General features: G+C 38.6%; 1 protein-coding gene across 3 annotated transcripts in view; it reads right to left on the minus strand.

Annotated features, from left to right (window-relative positions):
- The window catches only part of LOC126161412 (mitogen-activated protein kinase kinase kinase 7-like), a 182457-nt gene that overhangs the window by 22777 nt on the left and 145762 nt on the right, over nt 1-13918 (minus strand). The window contains exon 10 of one of the 3 annotated variants that reach the window (XM_049917199.1): nt 3653-3777. The exons of the other annotated variants lie outside the window; for them this stretch is intronic. Within the exon in view, the coding sequence (XP_049773156.1) occupies nt 3653-3777 (125 nt within the window). The remainder of the gene's footprint in view (nt 1-3652; nt 3778-13918) is intronic. 3 annotated transcript variants of the gene reach the window in all.

The following is a 13918-nucleotide window of genomic DNA, read 5'->3' on the forward strand; positions in this document are numbered from 1 at the left end:
AAAAGCAAAGTACAAGCTAGTGAGATGAAATTCTTGAGAAACAGGATTGAAGTGACAAAGATAGACAGGTTAAGATATGAGAGGATCACAGAGTTAATGAAGGTGGAGCCACTACAGGAGGAGATAGAGAAATCAAGGCTGAGATGGCATGGACATGTTAAGAGAATGGAGGAGAAGAGGATACCCAGGAGGACACCCAAGATGAAACTGGAAGGAAAGAGACCAAGAGGAAGAGACAGATGGATTAAAGGAGTAGAGGAATGCGTCCAGAAGAAAGGACAAGACCAGACTAGGGTGAAGACGGAGAGATGATGGCAAGACAGAAGATGATGGAGAGGCCTATGTTCCATATAGACCCGGCCAGAGGCTGGAAACTGTCCAAGATTATGATAATAATGATAACATTTTCATGTTGGGGAAAAAAAAACCACCTTGAAGGTTACATGTCTTGTAATTTTCTACAATTACATAATTCATTATACTCACTGAATGGAGACGGCTGTGATGTCAAGCACCTCCAACTGTAAATTTTGAAGAAAGACCTAAAGGCCTCCTGAAGATTTCTGAGTCATCTAAATTGTTGGCACTACTCCTTTATGACATGAAATTTATGTATTATGTCCTGACTCTTTTTGAGCAAACCCTCTACGTCACTTGTGTTCTTATCCTATATTCACTGTAGAGAGAGAGATAGAGAGAGAGAGAGAGAGAGAGAGAGAGAATGGAAGTACAGTGCCCGACAAATACTTGTACTTCCTTGCTTTCCATGGGCAACTTTCTTACCAACTAATCTGTATGACAAGGCTCCATAGTCAAACTCAAACCATCAATATGCCATTAGCTCTCTCATGCTTTTCAAACAGCAATACAGAGAGTTTTGAAATACAACCCACAACACTGACACATGTTACAGTGTGCTAGAGCTGTACACCGGCACCTCTGCTTTGATTGATAGCATAATTCTTGTCCCATCACCATGATTTACTCAGACTAACTCCGAGCTGGACACTGTTACAAGTTAGTGAGTTTCTAGCAGTATCAATCCATTAATGTTTTAGCATGAGTAGCAAATTCAAATTCTGTTTTAGCTGGATTTTACAGAGATTTTCTGTTCTGAAAAGGAAGAAAGGTTTGAGTATAGCGTCTTGTTGGTGAGAATGTCATTACAGACTGTAAACAAGCTTGGATTGAACATGATCGAGGGAAGAAATCACTCTTGGCTTTTCAAAGTAACTATTCCTGCATAGTATGGAAGCTACGTGGGTGGTGAAAGGCTCTTCTGAGTGTTGGGGGGAGTAACTTTATAATGCTAATTTCATTCATGGGTACACAATCTCATTAACATAGTCTAATTTAGAATAGTATTCTGTAACACAATTAATACTCATCTTTTCCATCGGGGAAATTGTTTAGTGGTTTGGAATGAACCACAATGACCCAACAGATTTGCCTCCACAGAAGCAACTCACACACGGCGGCAGTCTCAGACAGCTGAAACCAGTTTCAGTTGCCCGAGACTGCATTCATGTGTGCACGTGCGTGTGCATATGTGTATCTATTGTTGATGAAGGCCTTAATGGCTGAAAGCTATAATTGTGATAGTCTTTTTGTTGTGCCTATCTGTGACTCAGCATGTCTGCTATATGGTGAGTAGCAACTTTTCTTCTCATGATATTGTTACACTCCATCCTGGATTTTCCATTGTTAGATCTCTCTCAGTCTAACAGGCCCTGTCCACAGAGTCTTCAAATTTGGAATTTAATATTTATAGTGACTCTGAAAGCATCAAAAGTAGGTAAAAATACAACAGTACATACATATTTGTATGTGTAAAATTTTAAGTTAAAATTAGTAAGCAGTGTATGCTGTTTCAGTGCTGCCCCAGGGCGCACACACACCCGGCTGGCATTCAGCTTGTCTGTGGGCATATGCGGGTACTTAGGCTACCCACCAGGTGGCTCTATTTGCATGGGTTCTACACATCACAAGCCTCTTTGCCACCACTGCCACCTGGCCCTCAGCCAGGGCAGTATGATCACTCAAGCTATGGCATTGTTCCTGATTGCCCACGTGTCAGCTGACTGGGTGTTTGCTCACCCCAGCCCACCTGTATCCTGGGCACTCAGCTGCTCACGGGTGGGCACCTGAGTTGGAACAGCCAAGAGTAGTGGGATATGAGATACAAGCATGATACCAGCAATCACATCACACTGAACTGATCTGTACCCACAATAGAGAGAGAGAACTGCATCCAGTTAAGGAAAAGGCCTAAAGGCAACGTTTTTGTGAAAACAATCTGTCTTTCTACATTCCAAAAGAGAGATGCCTGCTAAATATCTGATAAATTTAAAACTGATAACCAAATTGCAAATAAAGGACAAAGAAAAACACTGAAAAACACACGAGCTGCATTTGGGGAACACACAGGCAGACAATAAAGTGTGTGTAATCTCGAAATTCATTACCCCAGGGAGTTGGTATGCTACAGCATTTATGTGACATGAAGAGGGCATATGAAATTGCATCATGCATTGTTCAATACAGCAGCAAGAATCTGGATAATGTTGTCGAGGATATTGCAACATATTCTGATATTTGTACAAGGAGAGTGGGTTATCCTTGGCTCTTAAGCACACTACAGCCTAAGGTGTTGTAAACCAATAGAAATGAAAATTACGGAGACACAGTTTGAGAATCTCAAGAACTCCTTCCTTAGATACCATCTGTGTATCTTGCCTTGTAGCCGACTCTATCATCAAAGAATGGAGTCACTGAAGAAGATGAGAGATATGTTGCTGAAGGTGGATATGAGTAAATTAGCAGCTCCAAGTTTGGCATTGAAGGAAATGTGGTTTAAAAAATCTTTGTGTTTGCTGTCAATTTATGAAATTTGTATAAAAAAATCTTCCAATGAAAATGGTTAGTGTGGGGATGGTCCAGTTTCCCTAAAATTACCAACTGTTCTACAAAAAGAGTGAAAACTTGAATATAATCAAATAATGTTTTCACTTGTGTTATTTATATTATTTGCATAAAAGAAAGAAAAATTCGTGTGTTTTTACCAAAATTGTGGCCATGACACTTATATTTATCAAAGTGTCCAATTTTGGAAAAGTACACAAATGATGATGTGGTGGTACCAAAAAGTATTTCATTAGTGATCCTTGCTTAAGAGCTTGGAACACATTTGGCACCATCTGATGTCATGTCTTATTTTAATATTTGGCCTATTTCTTTGTTTGGATTTAGTTGGTTTCAGAATGTTATTAACTTTTCTGTTACATCTTGTGTTCTTTTCCTTATTAACTCCTGCTTCAGCTGACTGTTACTGCAGACTATAAGACATAGCCAAACTCCCCCCCCCCCCCCCCCCCCCTGTAATGTGGTTACCAAAATTTTAACAAATTCTTAAATTCTTTGCCACATTTATTGATTATTTAACTTTCCCATTTAGATATCATTCAAGGCATTACGAGATAACACAAAGAGCAGTTTTATAATAAATTCAATGTCAGTTAAGTCAGATGTTAAATAATCATTTGTCATAAAGAAACTACCTGTAGCAAACAAACGTTCCAGCAGAAGTTCTTTAGTAAATTATATTCATTAGTACAGAGCACAACAAATAACTCTATGTACATGTTTCACATACCCGCTTGTGCTCCTCGAAGATTTGCACCGATTCCTTACATGTGTTGTCTGGAGAAATAGGATGCAACTGAGGATCCAACATTAGATACACATTGTCCAATTCTTCGTGTGTCGTGCTGCTGCTGCCTGAAAGAGAACAGTTGTACAACATTTAATTATTTCACACACATTTTGAAAATGCCTATTTCTAACTGTTGAATGCCAAAGGGGATGTGTGTGAAATCCATTCCTGTTCTGCAGGAAGCAGATGGAAACAGTGTCTCTAGCTTCAGCTTTTTTTTCAACAGCTTTAGAAATTACAAATAGTTTGTAGAAAGTTTATACATCATTACGTACATGTTTGCTGGTAGAGTTAAAGTCCTACTGATCTGGACAATTAGTTTGAATGCCTATGAAAAAGTTGTTCAGTAACAGTTATATGTATAATTTGGAGGACATTCCATTTCTAATGTATATGTAAGGCAATAATTTGTTTATGTTCAATTACTATTTTTTAAAGCTTACTGGACCATGAAAACCATGACAGCAAAAGAAAATAAGATTTAAACATTATAGCATACATCTGCCTCTTTCATATGAAACTTATTACACTGAAGGTGCCTAGTTATATATATTTTCTTCCTACTTAATCAGATGAAATACAGAGTATGAAGTTTTTTAATTGTGATTTTGATGACGGCTGTGGGCAAAATGCATTAAAGTGTGTTTTTAAAAGAAAGATATAATAGCAATCATGAACAGACAATTAGGTTGTTTACAATAAGTAGGCCTATTCAGTATGCTGAAACATTATTGGACTAAATTAATATATACTAGCCTCTGAGAAACTGTAATCCCAGTACAATGAATTAAGTTAAAAGTTGATTTATATAAGAAGATACTCAAGGCACTTTCAAAATTGTCAATAAAGTGAGAAAAGTCTGGTGAGCTGCTCATACACAACTCTGAACGTAACACTTCATGTCAAAGGGTATCACAGATGATGATCACACACACACACACACACACACACACACACACACACACACACACACGATATGAACAATGGCTGGAGTAACAAGAGTGATAAAGAATTCTCTACTGTCTATCAATAAACAAGTTCTACTTTTTCATCAAGTAAGTCACATTTTTAACTTGAAACTAAGTATTTTAAGTTGACCTGCTGAAGTGTACAGGTAATTTCTATTTTGTGCCACAGAACCAACACTTAATAGTGCATTCCATAAATGTGAAAGTTAATATAAAATGTGTCCAATTTATGGAGTCCTAATGCAAATGTTATGCTTGTAACTTTGCTATCCATTTCCTTCTTTCTGTATTATTTTCTGCCAAACTGTAACTGATTACATGAAATGTGGAGTAAAGGTTCTGTTGTTAACTTCTGTCACTAAAGTAAAGAATTGAAATAACAATACAAACTGGATTTATGCTGACTACTGCCAAAGTTTTATAACTATAATTTAAATACTTAGTTTATTATTGTGTATTGGAGGAAATGGGTTCTTTTAAGAGGCCGAACAGAAATATCACAATGTAACATCCATAAGAAATTACAAAGAAACACAAATCGTGCATGTGTCACAACATACTTCACAAGTTCACTTACTGAGAACCATCCAACTATAGCGAACAGTATCACAGGTGAAAGCACAATCAGCCATTGCACGACAAGGCAGTGAACTGGGAAGGCGTCAGGCCAACACAAACCACTCTGCTGCTATATCTGGAGGCCTGAGTCATACAACAGGGGCCTGCTAAAATTGGACTGCCCTTCCCCACACAACAAGCACAGGAGGCACAAGCATTATCCCTAGCATACTGTCTTCTACTACCAGTCAGACAGCAGCAATTGCCAAATGAGATAGCTGTGATTAATGAGCTACACTTTGTGCCTCCGGAACATCAAATACACATGTTTGCTGGAAAGGGCACGTTCTTTAATCACACGAAGAAAAGAGAAGTATCAATCAGTCAAATGATACAATCAATAACACAGCCCAATAAACGCTTCATACGAAAGTTCTTATTTCTTATGCCATACCACGTAATTGTAGACTGTGTTCAAAGCGAACTACAAATTGTCTGATCAGTGAAGATGTACATAGTAATAAGTATTTGTGTACATTTCACCGAATTGAGACACACACACATAAATGACAATTTTCTATCTGTCACAAATGGTGTTAATAGTTAATGAATTGCGAATGTAGCATCTGTATTTAGTTTGTGTTTTCTAGTAAAAAACACATAGTTCCCAGTGTATTACTTAAAACAATGACACTGTTTTAATTAAGGAAATAACCACCATCAAATCAAGAACTACCTACTGTACATACAGTGAATATTATCGATGTAAAACATCCCCAGTTGCAAACACACTACAATTGTATTAGCAAGAAGTAAATCCATAATATTTCAACACATCACATCAATGTCTGCAAAAAGTCAGGCTCACAATTTAGCAAGTTGAGGATTCTCTGTATTACAATATATTCCATGCTGTACAACATATATATGATGGCAATGTTGTGTGCTGCACTGGAAAAAAGACATGCAATTTCACCTTTTTGCAAGACCACAACACATCATTTGCCAGTCTTACAAATCATGGGTCTTGTATATTTCCAATGCAGGCAAGTTGAAAACTATTCCTTTGATTTATTCCACAAAATACAGTCAGGGGCTCATTTCAATTCTAGCTTGGTCAATACTACTACATACGCTATTTTAACTGACATCTGCAATGAGACAGTAAGAACTGTAGTTTCTTTCATCACATACAACTGATACTGAAAAGTTAGTAAATTTCACGAAAAAGAAATTGGCCGACACTTTTAAAGTAGAATCATTAAAAGTCATCTTATTTTATTTTAATTATCAATATGTTCTCCCCTCTGGCGATCGGTCAATAACATAACTCCCACCAGAGTACACCCGAGAAAAGTTCGTCTGCTTCCCCATGTTTGACGTAAAGATTATTACTACCGTACTATTATTATTATTATTATTATTACTATTATTTTGCAGCTTCTCGTAAGTCCTTTAACAGTTCCCCGACAAGGACGACAGCCATTTTACTTCGACAAGCTTTACGTTTTCGTATATGGCACAATTTTTCTCTGCCACCACAAACGTAGCACTGATTGCACACAATGCCCGTGTTTTCTTCAATGCTCCGGTGGCGCGAGGGAATCGTGCTGTCGTTTGTAAAGTGATGCTCATAAGAAGAAGAAACGTGATTTTTGTGCTTCCTGACATAAAAGCAAACTAACACTTGAATGCTTCACGCAATTCAACTTGAAATATTATGTAATCTGGTGGATATGCAAATGGGTACATATCACTAGAGACTTTAATTATTAATTATCCGCGACTATTACATTAAAAATTGCGATGTTTGAAATGACGTTATGTTTGCCATTGCGCTGATATCAAGTTTCATTGCAAAGGGTGGTACTGATATAATGAATGGCAGACGCCTTCCAGTTTCTGGTGATTGGGTTGAAGCGAGGTGCTAATAATCTCGTTGGGTTTGCTAACTTCACAAAACACACACACACACACACACACACACACACACACACACGACGACGACGACGACGACGACGACGACGACAAGTACACTAATAGTATAAGGCCTATTGTGCCGAAGCCAGTCTTTCTAAGGATTGCATTCAGTGCAATAGGTACCGTTATGTAGTTGACTTGATGCTCTGAAACGGACAGTTCGAAAAAGACAGAAATGACTATTCCCGAAGCCCCCAGGATGCATCCTTAATAGCTTGGGGAACAGCATGCAGCGTAGCTATCGATTATCTCTTATTTCACGCAAAAACAAATGTTGCACTTAAAACTCTTGTAGGACCTCGCCATTGGAACTTCTCTAAGAGCTTATATTTTTGCGGACTGTTCCTAAAACCACTGATATTCCATATTATTCGCCAAGGTTTCCATAACCTCATTTCGTAACTGCCAGGCTTTTGAATTAGACGTTAACTATCCCGACAAGGCCTACTTTCAAAGTTTGAAGAACCAGCTTTAATTGAAAATTCTGTGAATGTATCGCTCACATAGCGATCGAGAGGACGAGATAAGATTAATTACAGCACGCATAGAGACATTTAAACAATCAATTCTTCCCGCGCCCAATATATGAATGGGGCGGGAAGAAACCCTAATAGCTGGAACAATGGGACGTGCCCTCTTCCATGCACTTTACAGTGGTTTGCAGAATATTGCTGCAGATGTAGAATGCTACTTCAATTCTGTGAAATCGCATTGTTTAGTAATATTTTCCATTTTTAGTCATACAGTCTTCTGTTAGTTATCTTAATAATTATCCACGCATTATTAAACGAGTACCAGTTAATTTAGGATAATAACACTGATATCAAGCACAGCAGCTTACCCAATAAGCACGCAAGGATGCCTAATTGGACGAAATTGTAGTGTTGCGTCGGACACTCGTATTGGAACGAATAATTTGAATTATGGCGAGATGTTTGGGTCTACTATGGACTTGAGAGATATCGGGTATTAATTTATACTTTGTAGCGGCGAAAAATAATGTGTTATCAACGAACTGTGCCTGTACTACGTTGTAATTAAGCAAACATTGCTTAAATCCAAAGTCACAGCGCGTAAAACTGAAAAAAATTCCAACGATGTATCGCTTGCTTAACGATGAAAGGTCTAGTTATATTGCGGAAACTAAATGTTCTCGCACTTTTCACCTCGCCTCCAAAAAATTTATAAATAATAAACTCAAGTTACAAAAGTGATGTTTTAAAATTTTGTACACGCCTAGAGCATCCACCATAAGGTGAAATCTCCTATAAGAAATAACAAACGCCGATTAGTTTCATAACTTGATGTATTATTGGTCCAAAGGATGATGAAATTGGGCTAATAAAACTTCGGATCACAGTGATGTTTACAGTGTCCATGTACGACATTTTTGAGGGACGCGTTTCCATATAATCACCGGCCTCATAATTGTTACGATGTGTACTGCTGGTCCCTAAACTAGAGACAGACTAGCATCTTGTACCAGAATCTGTACCTTTGACATCGTGCAGCCTTGTAGGTCTAAAGGGGAATCACCTTACGCTGCTTGGATGGGCCTGCGCTGCAATGCGTCCTTCGTCTTTCACCTTGGCACCGTTTGACCGTTTCAATTTTGCAACGAGGGTCACAGCTGGACCCGAGAATGTCGATTACTTCATCTGGCAAGCCACCTTTATCTCAGAGACAACCCAACAAATAGAATCTATCTGTGAACACTGTAGTCATGATCATCTTTCGCATCTGTTCAACGTATACAAACACCAGCGGTATGTTGGGTAGTTATTGCAGCTTTCATTCTCCTACAGAATATCAATCTCATACTGCAACATAAATAATGGTCTTGCTCCAGTAGCCTACAATAACTAGGAAGCTCTACGTTCCTTGCTCCTACAAATTTGTATTTTTGAATTCTGTTTTTGTAGTGCGACGAGGTACTGCCCTTCCCATTGATATCCTCCTGCAAGAAAAAGATCAGCATTTTCAACGTAGAGGCCGGCCGTGGTGGCCAAGCGGTTAAAGGCGCTACAGTCTGGAACCGCGCGGCCGCTACGGTCGCAGGTTCGAATCCTGCCTCGGGCATGGATGTGTGTGATGTCCTTAGGTTAGTTCGGTTTAAGTAGTTCTAAGTTCTAGGGGACTGATGACCTTAGAAGTTAAGTCCCATAGTGCTCAGAGCCACAATTTCAACGTAGAGAAGAACGTAGCAATGCCCAGAATTCGTAAGGCAAAAATCTTGTCGTCTGACTTCCCGCTAACTGTTGACGTAGAACGACCGCATATTAAGTCGTTGCTTTTTCTGTTTAAAAACTTATTTAATAAACATGTGTCTAGAGCTTGCTCATTTTCTTTCTTTCTGGACAATGAAGCTAAATTATGGACCACTTTTAAACAGTTTCGAATATAGAGTAGAAAATAAAGTAGCCAACACTCAAGACGCACGCGCTACTACATGTCTGAATACGGGACCAAAGCAATCACCGGCCGATGGAAAACTAGACGGAGCGGCGGAACGTTAAATATGCCGTAACCAATTTATAAGCTATCCTGCTGCAACGGACAATTGAGCGCGTAAATACAGTAAATAAAGGTTACTGTTATGTTCCTATAAAAAGACTATGGCGTCTTAAGTCGATTGTTATATACTGTAGCTTTTATGTACACTCCAGCGGCCCGAAACGGATGAAATCGATTCACGGCACAACTCTTTGATGGTCCATTTCGAGCTCGGCCGTAGTTATTTTCATTGGCTTTGCCGAAGTGAGTCACTTGGTTAGCAAAGCCTATAATTAACTGGTCACAGAGGAGGGCTTTTAAAAGCGTCACCAGTTCCGCAGGGAATCCCTAGCTTCCAACTTGGGCGACTCCGTTTTGCTGCCGTCGTAAAAATAAGTACACAAAAAGCCCGCGCACACTACGCAAGGGCAGAGCGGCCCTATGACAGCGCACGCTCTCTTACAAGTACACCACGCAGATTTACGCTTACCACTTTCTCTTCCGCATATCCTGAGCAATCATCGAAGTTAAATAGAGCACACGAAAAATCAAACTGTGCAGTGTTGAATACAGCGGAAAAGACTAGTCATTTCCTACAGAATCTCCGATCTTCACATTTAGCAGACCAATAATCACCTAACCAGTCAATGAACCTCACTTCAAAGAAGAGGAAAGACAACACGCTGCATATGTAGCGCAAATTAAGCGGAAAGACTACTTCGGCTTGCTAGCTTGCAGTAAACAACAAAAGAACTAAATGCAATAGTGGTGCGTCACTTGCCAAAAAAACAGTAAGCTGAGAGCCAAAGAAAAACTGTAGCACTTTTTATAACCCCTTTTAGTCCCCTTCCTGAGATTTTATAACACTGAATTGTAACTGACAACCCAGACTCTCCAAAGGTCTTTCAAACACTGATGTGTCATAAAAATCATTGCAAAACAAATATACAAATTAAAACTGTGCCAAAATAAACAACTATATATTTTTACCGTTACAAGCTTTTTTTCCCTTTTGTCGGAACAGAACTAATAAGACTTTCAATATCTGCAGGAGTCTATAGCACAGAACAGCAGAGAATTTTACAAAAGGATGGAAAGCATAGCAATGGAATCTCTGAGAGTTTTGCTCAAGGTATACTGAAAATCACTGTATGGAGCCCTCGTCATTAGTTATGACAGATTCATTATCACACACACATTATTTAATTGCACTATACATGACATTATTTTTTTACTGAAATGATATGTAGTCTTTCAGGTGAATGCATTTTCAGAAACATTTGTTGACACCTAATCAGAAGTATGAAAGAACACAACCTTTTTTTACAGCTAATATAAGTCAGTCATTTAAATGTTTTGAGGAAGCAGAATTAATGCAAGTGGATGGCACATTGCACAGGTGTATAACAGGCAACATTATATGATGTACATTGAACTCTATTTTATTGGATTCTTATTTATATTGGCTCCATCAAAATTATACCTCCTTCTCTTGTCTCTGCACACAAAAAGAGTGTTGACACAAGGTAGGGATCATAGGGTGAGTAGCCGTAAAGTTCCCAAAAGAAATGCTGAGTGTTGTTCTTGGTATGTGCTTGGTTTGTGAATGGGAACTATTGTGTAGCAGAACTATAACAGAAAAGTTTTTCTTGCTGTTGATTCTGAATGGCATAGCTCACTTTAATAAGGATTTTGTAAACACATAATCTGAAATTTGCAATTATATTGATCATGTTGCTGTTGTGGTCAATGTGTTACATAATTTCATCAGTATGGAAACTGGATCATGGAAACTGGATCTGCCACTCAGTCCATCATCATTCATGTTTTTAAGGATTCTTTTAAAGTCTTGACATCATTACTAAATATTTCCTTCACTCAATCCTTTAGGCCTTAAACTAGACACAAATACTACTGAATCTGTACAGCTGTAGGTCCTTTTGTTTGTAAAAATGAAATTACAGCATGCACTTTGTACTTTATGGGTGCAATGATTTTCTAAACCATTGTTGTTCACTTTTATCCACAGTCAGACGAGTACTGAATCACAACAATTTCTTCACAAACAATCAATACAACGCACTGCACTAGTGCAATTTTATTATCAGCTGCTAATATTTAAATATAAGCACACAACCCTTACTTTTCAAATTGCTTTATACAGTTGTACATCATCTTCTCCACTGCCATCCAGACCATGTGTAACTCTGCACAAAAACCCTTTTCGTACCAAAGGGAACACCTCAGAGGACTCAAGGGAGTGTCCTACTATTCTATCAATGTACACATTAACATAATAGCAGTTTCAGGTAACACATAATAAAATAAATGTTTAAAAATATGTTTTGGATTATTGCTACTTATCATATAGCAGAGATGTTAAGTCACAGATAGGCACAACAAGGAGACACTCACAATTACAGCTTTCAGCCGTTAATGCCTTCGTCAGCAATACACACACACACACACACACACACACACACACACACACACACAGTCTCAGGCAACTGAGACTGCTGCTGTTTGTGTGTGTGTGTGTGTGTGTGTGTGTGTGTGTGTGTGTGTGTGTGTGCGTGCGTGCGTGCGTGCGTGTGTGCGCGCGCGCGCGTGTGTGCAGGTGACACATTTGGAGTAGCAGTAAAACTGAAGACGGCAGATGTAACACTGATGACTGCCCCAACAATCAGTCTTTCCTTCTCATCCCGTGCAGTAAGTTTCTGCTGACCTGAAGTTCTGGACAACTTTCCCCAAAGTCTACCCCTTTTCCTAGACCTCTGCAGTCCTTTTCCTTCACCCCTCTTCCTTCTCTGTCAAATCTTCTGCCTGAAGAAGGAGCCACTGGCTGCGAAAGCTTGCCAATTACAACCATCTTTAATGCGTGTGTTCTGCAGCTGCTTAGAAAGTAGATTTTTTTATCTATTCAGATAAATTATTTTGTCAATCATTGATTGTTTACAATGATATAAAGTGTTTGACTGAAATAAAAACACTTCATTTCTAATCAGGCACATGGATTTACCCCTAAGAGTCTTCTAGCCAACAGAGAAATGTTTTTTATTTACCAATAATTATAAAAAAACTGAAATACTTAGTCAAAAGTCACAAAAAACCTACTTTAACTACACTGATTCATGCATCCTACTCACGAACAGAGATCTCTGTGATGTGGAAAGAAGACGATGGAATTAGTTTCTACGTTTATACTCTGCTAATCTTGATACTGCCAGTCTGCACTTTATATCCTCCCTACTTCTGCCATCATCAGTTATTTCATTATGCAAACAACAACTTACATCTATTAATTTAGTGCATTATTTCCTAATCTAACTCCATCAGTATTGCCCAACTTAGTTCTGCTACATTTCATATCCATGTTTTACTTTTGATGACGTTCATTTTTTACATCTTTTTAAAACATTATCCACTATGTTCAACTGCTCTTCGAAGTCATTTGCATTCTCTGACAGAATTGCAGTAATATATTTATTAACTGTGACTACAAATTTAAGTGTTACGAAATCTTTTCTGAAAGTATTGATTTGGAGTGTGGCCTTATACAAAAGTGAAACATGAACAATATGTAGTACATAAAAGAGAAGAATAGATGCTTTTGAAAGCTGACACTACAAAAGAATGCTACAGATTAGATGTGGAGATCGGATAACTAATGATAATGGATCAAACTGGGGAGGAAAGAAATTTATTGCACTATTTGACTAAAAGAAGGAGCCTGTTGAATGGACACATCCAGAGAGATTAAGGAATCGTCAGTTTGCTACTGGAGGAAAAGCTGGGTGAATAAAAGTTGTAGCTGGCCGAAGTGGCCGTGCGGTTCTAGGTGCTGCAGTCTGGAACCGCGAGACCGCTACGGTCGCAGGTTTGAATCCTGCCTCGGGCATGGATGTGTGTGATGTCCTTAGGTTAGTTAGGTTTAACTAGTTCTAAGTTCTAGGGGACTCATGACCTCAGAAGTTGAGTCCCATAGTGCTCAGAGCCATTTGAACCAATAAAAATTGTAGTGGGAGTCTAAGGCTACATACATTAAGCAGATTCAAATGGATTTATATCTGCAGGGATGAAGAGGCTAGCACTGGTTACGTAAGTGAGGACAGCTGCATTGAGCTAGTATTTGGACTGAAGGCGATGATGATGATGATGATGATAACAACAACAACACACTGTTAATCACTATGCAGTGCATGGTAGA

The sequence above is a fragment of the Schistocerca cancellata genome, chromosome 2 (genome assembly GCF_023864275.1).
Source record: "Schistocerca cancellata isolate TAMUIC-IGC-003103 chromosome 2, iqSchCanc2.1, whole genome shotgun sequence".
Lineage (NCBI taxonomy): Eukaryota > Metazoa > Arthropoda > Insecta > Orthoptera > Acrididae > Schistocerca > Schistocerca cancellata.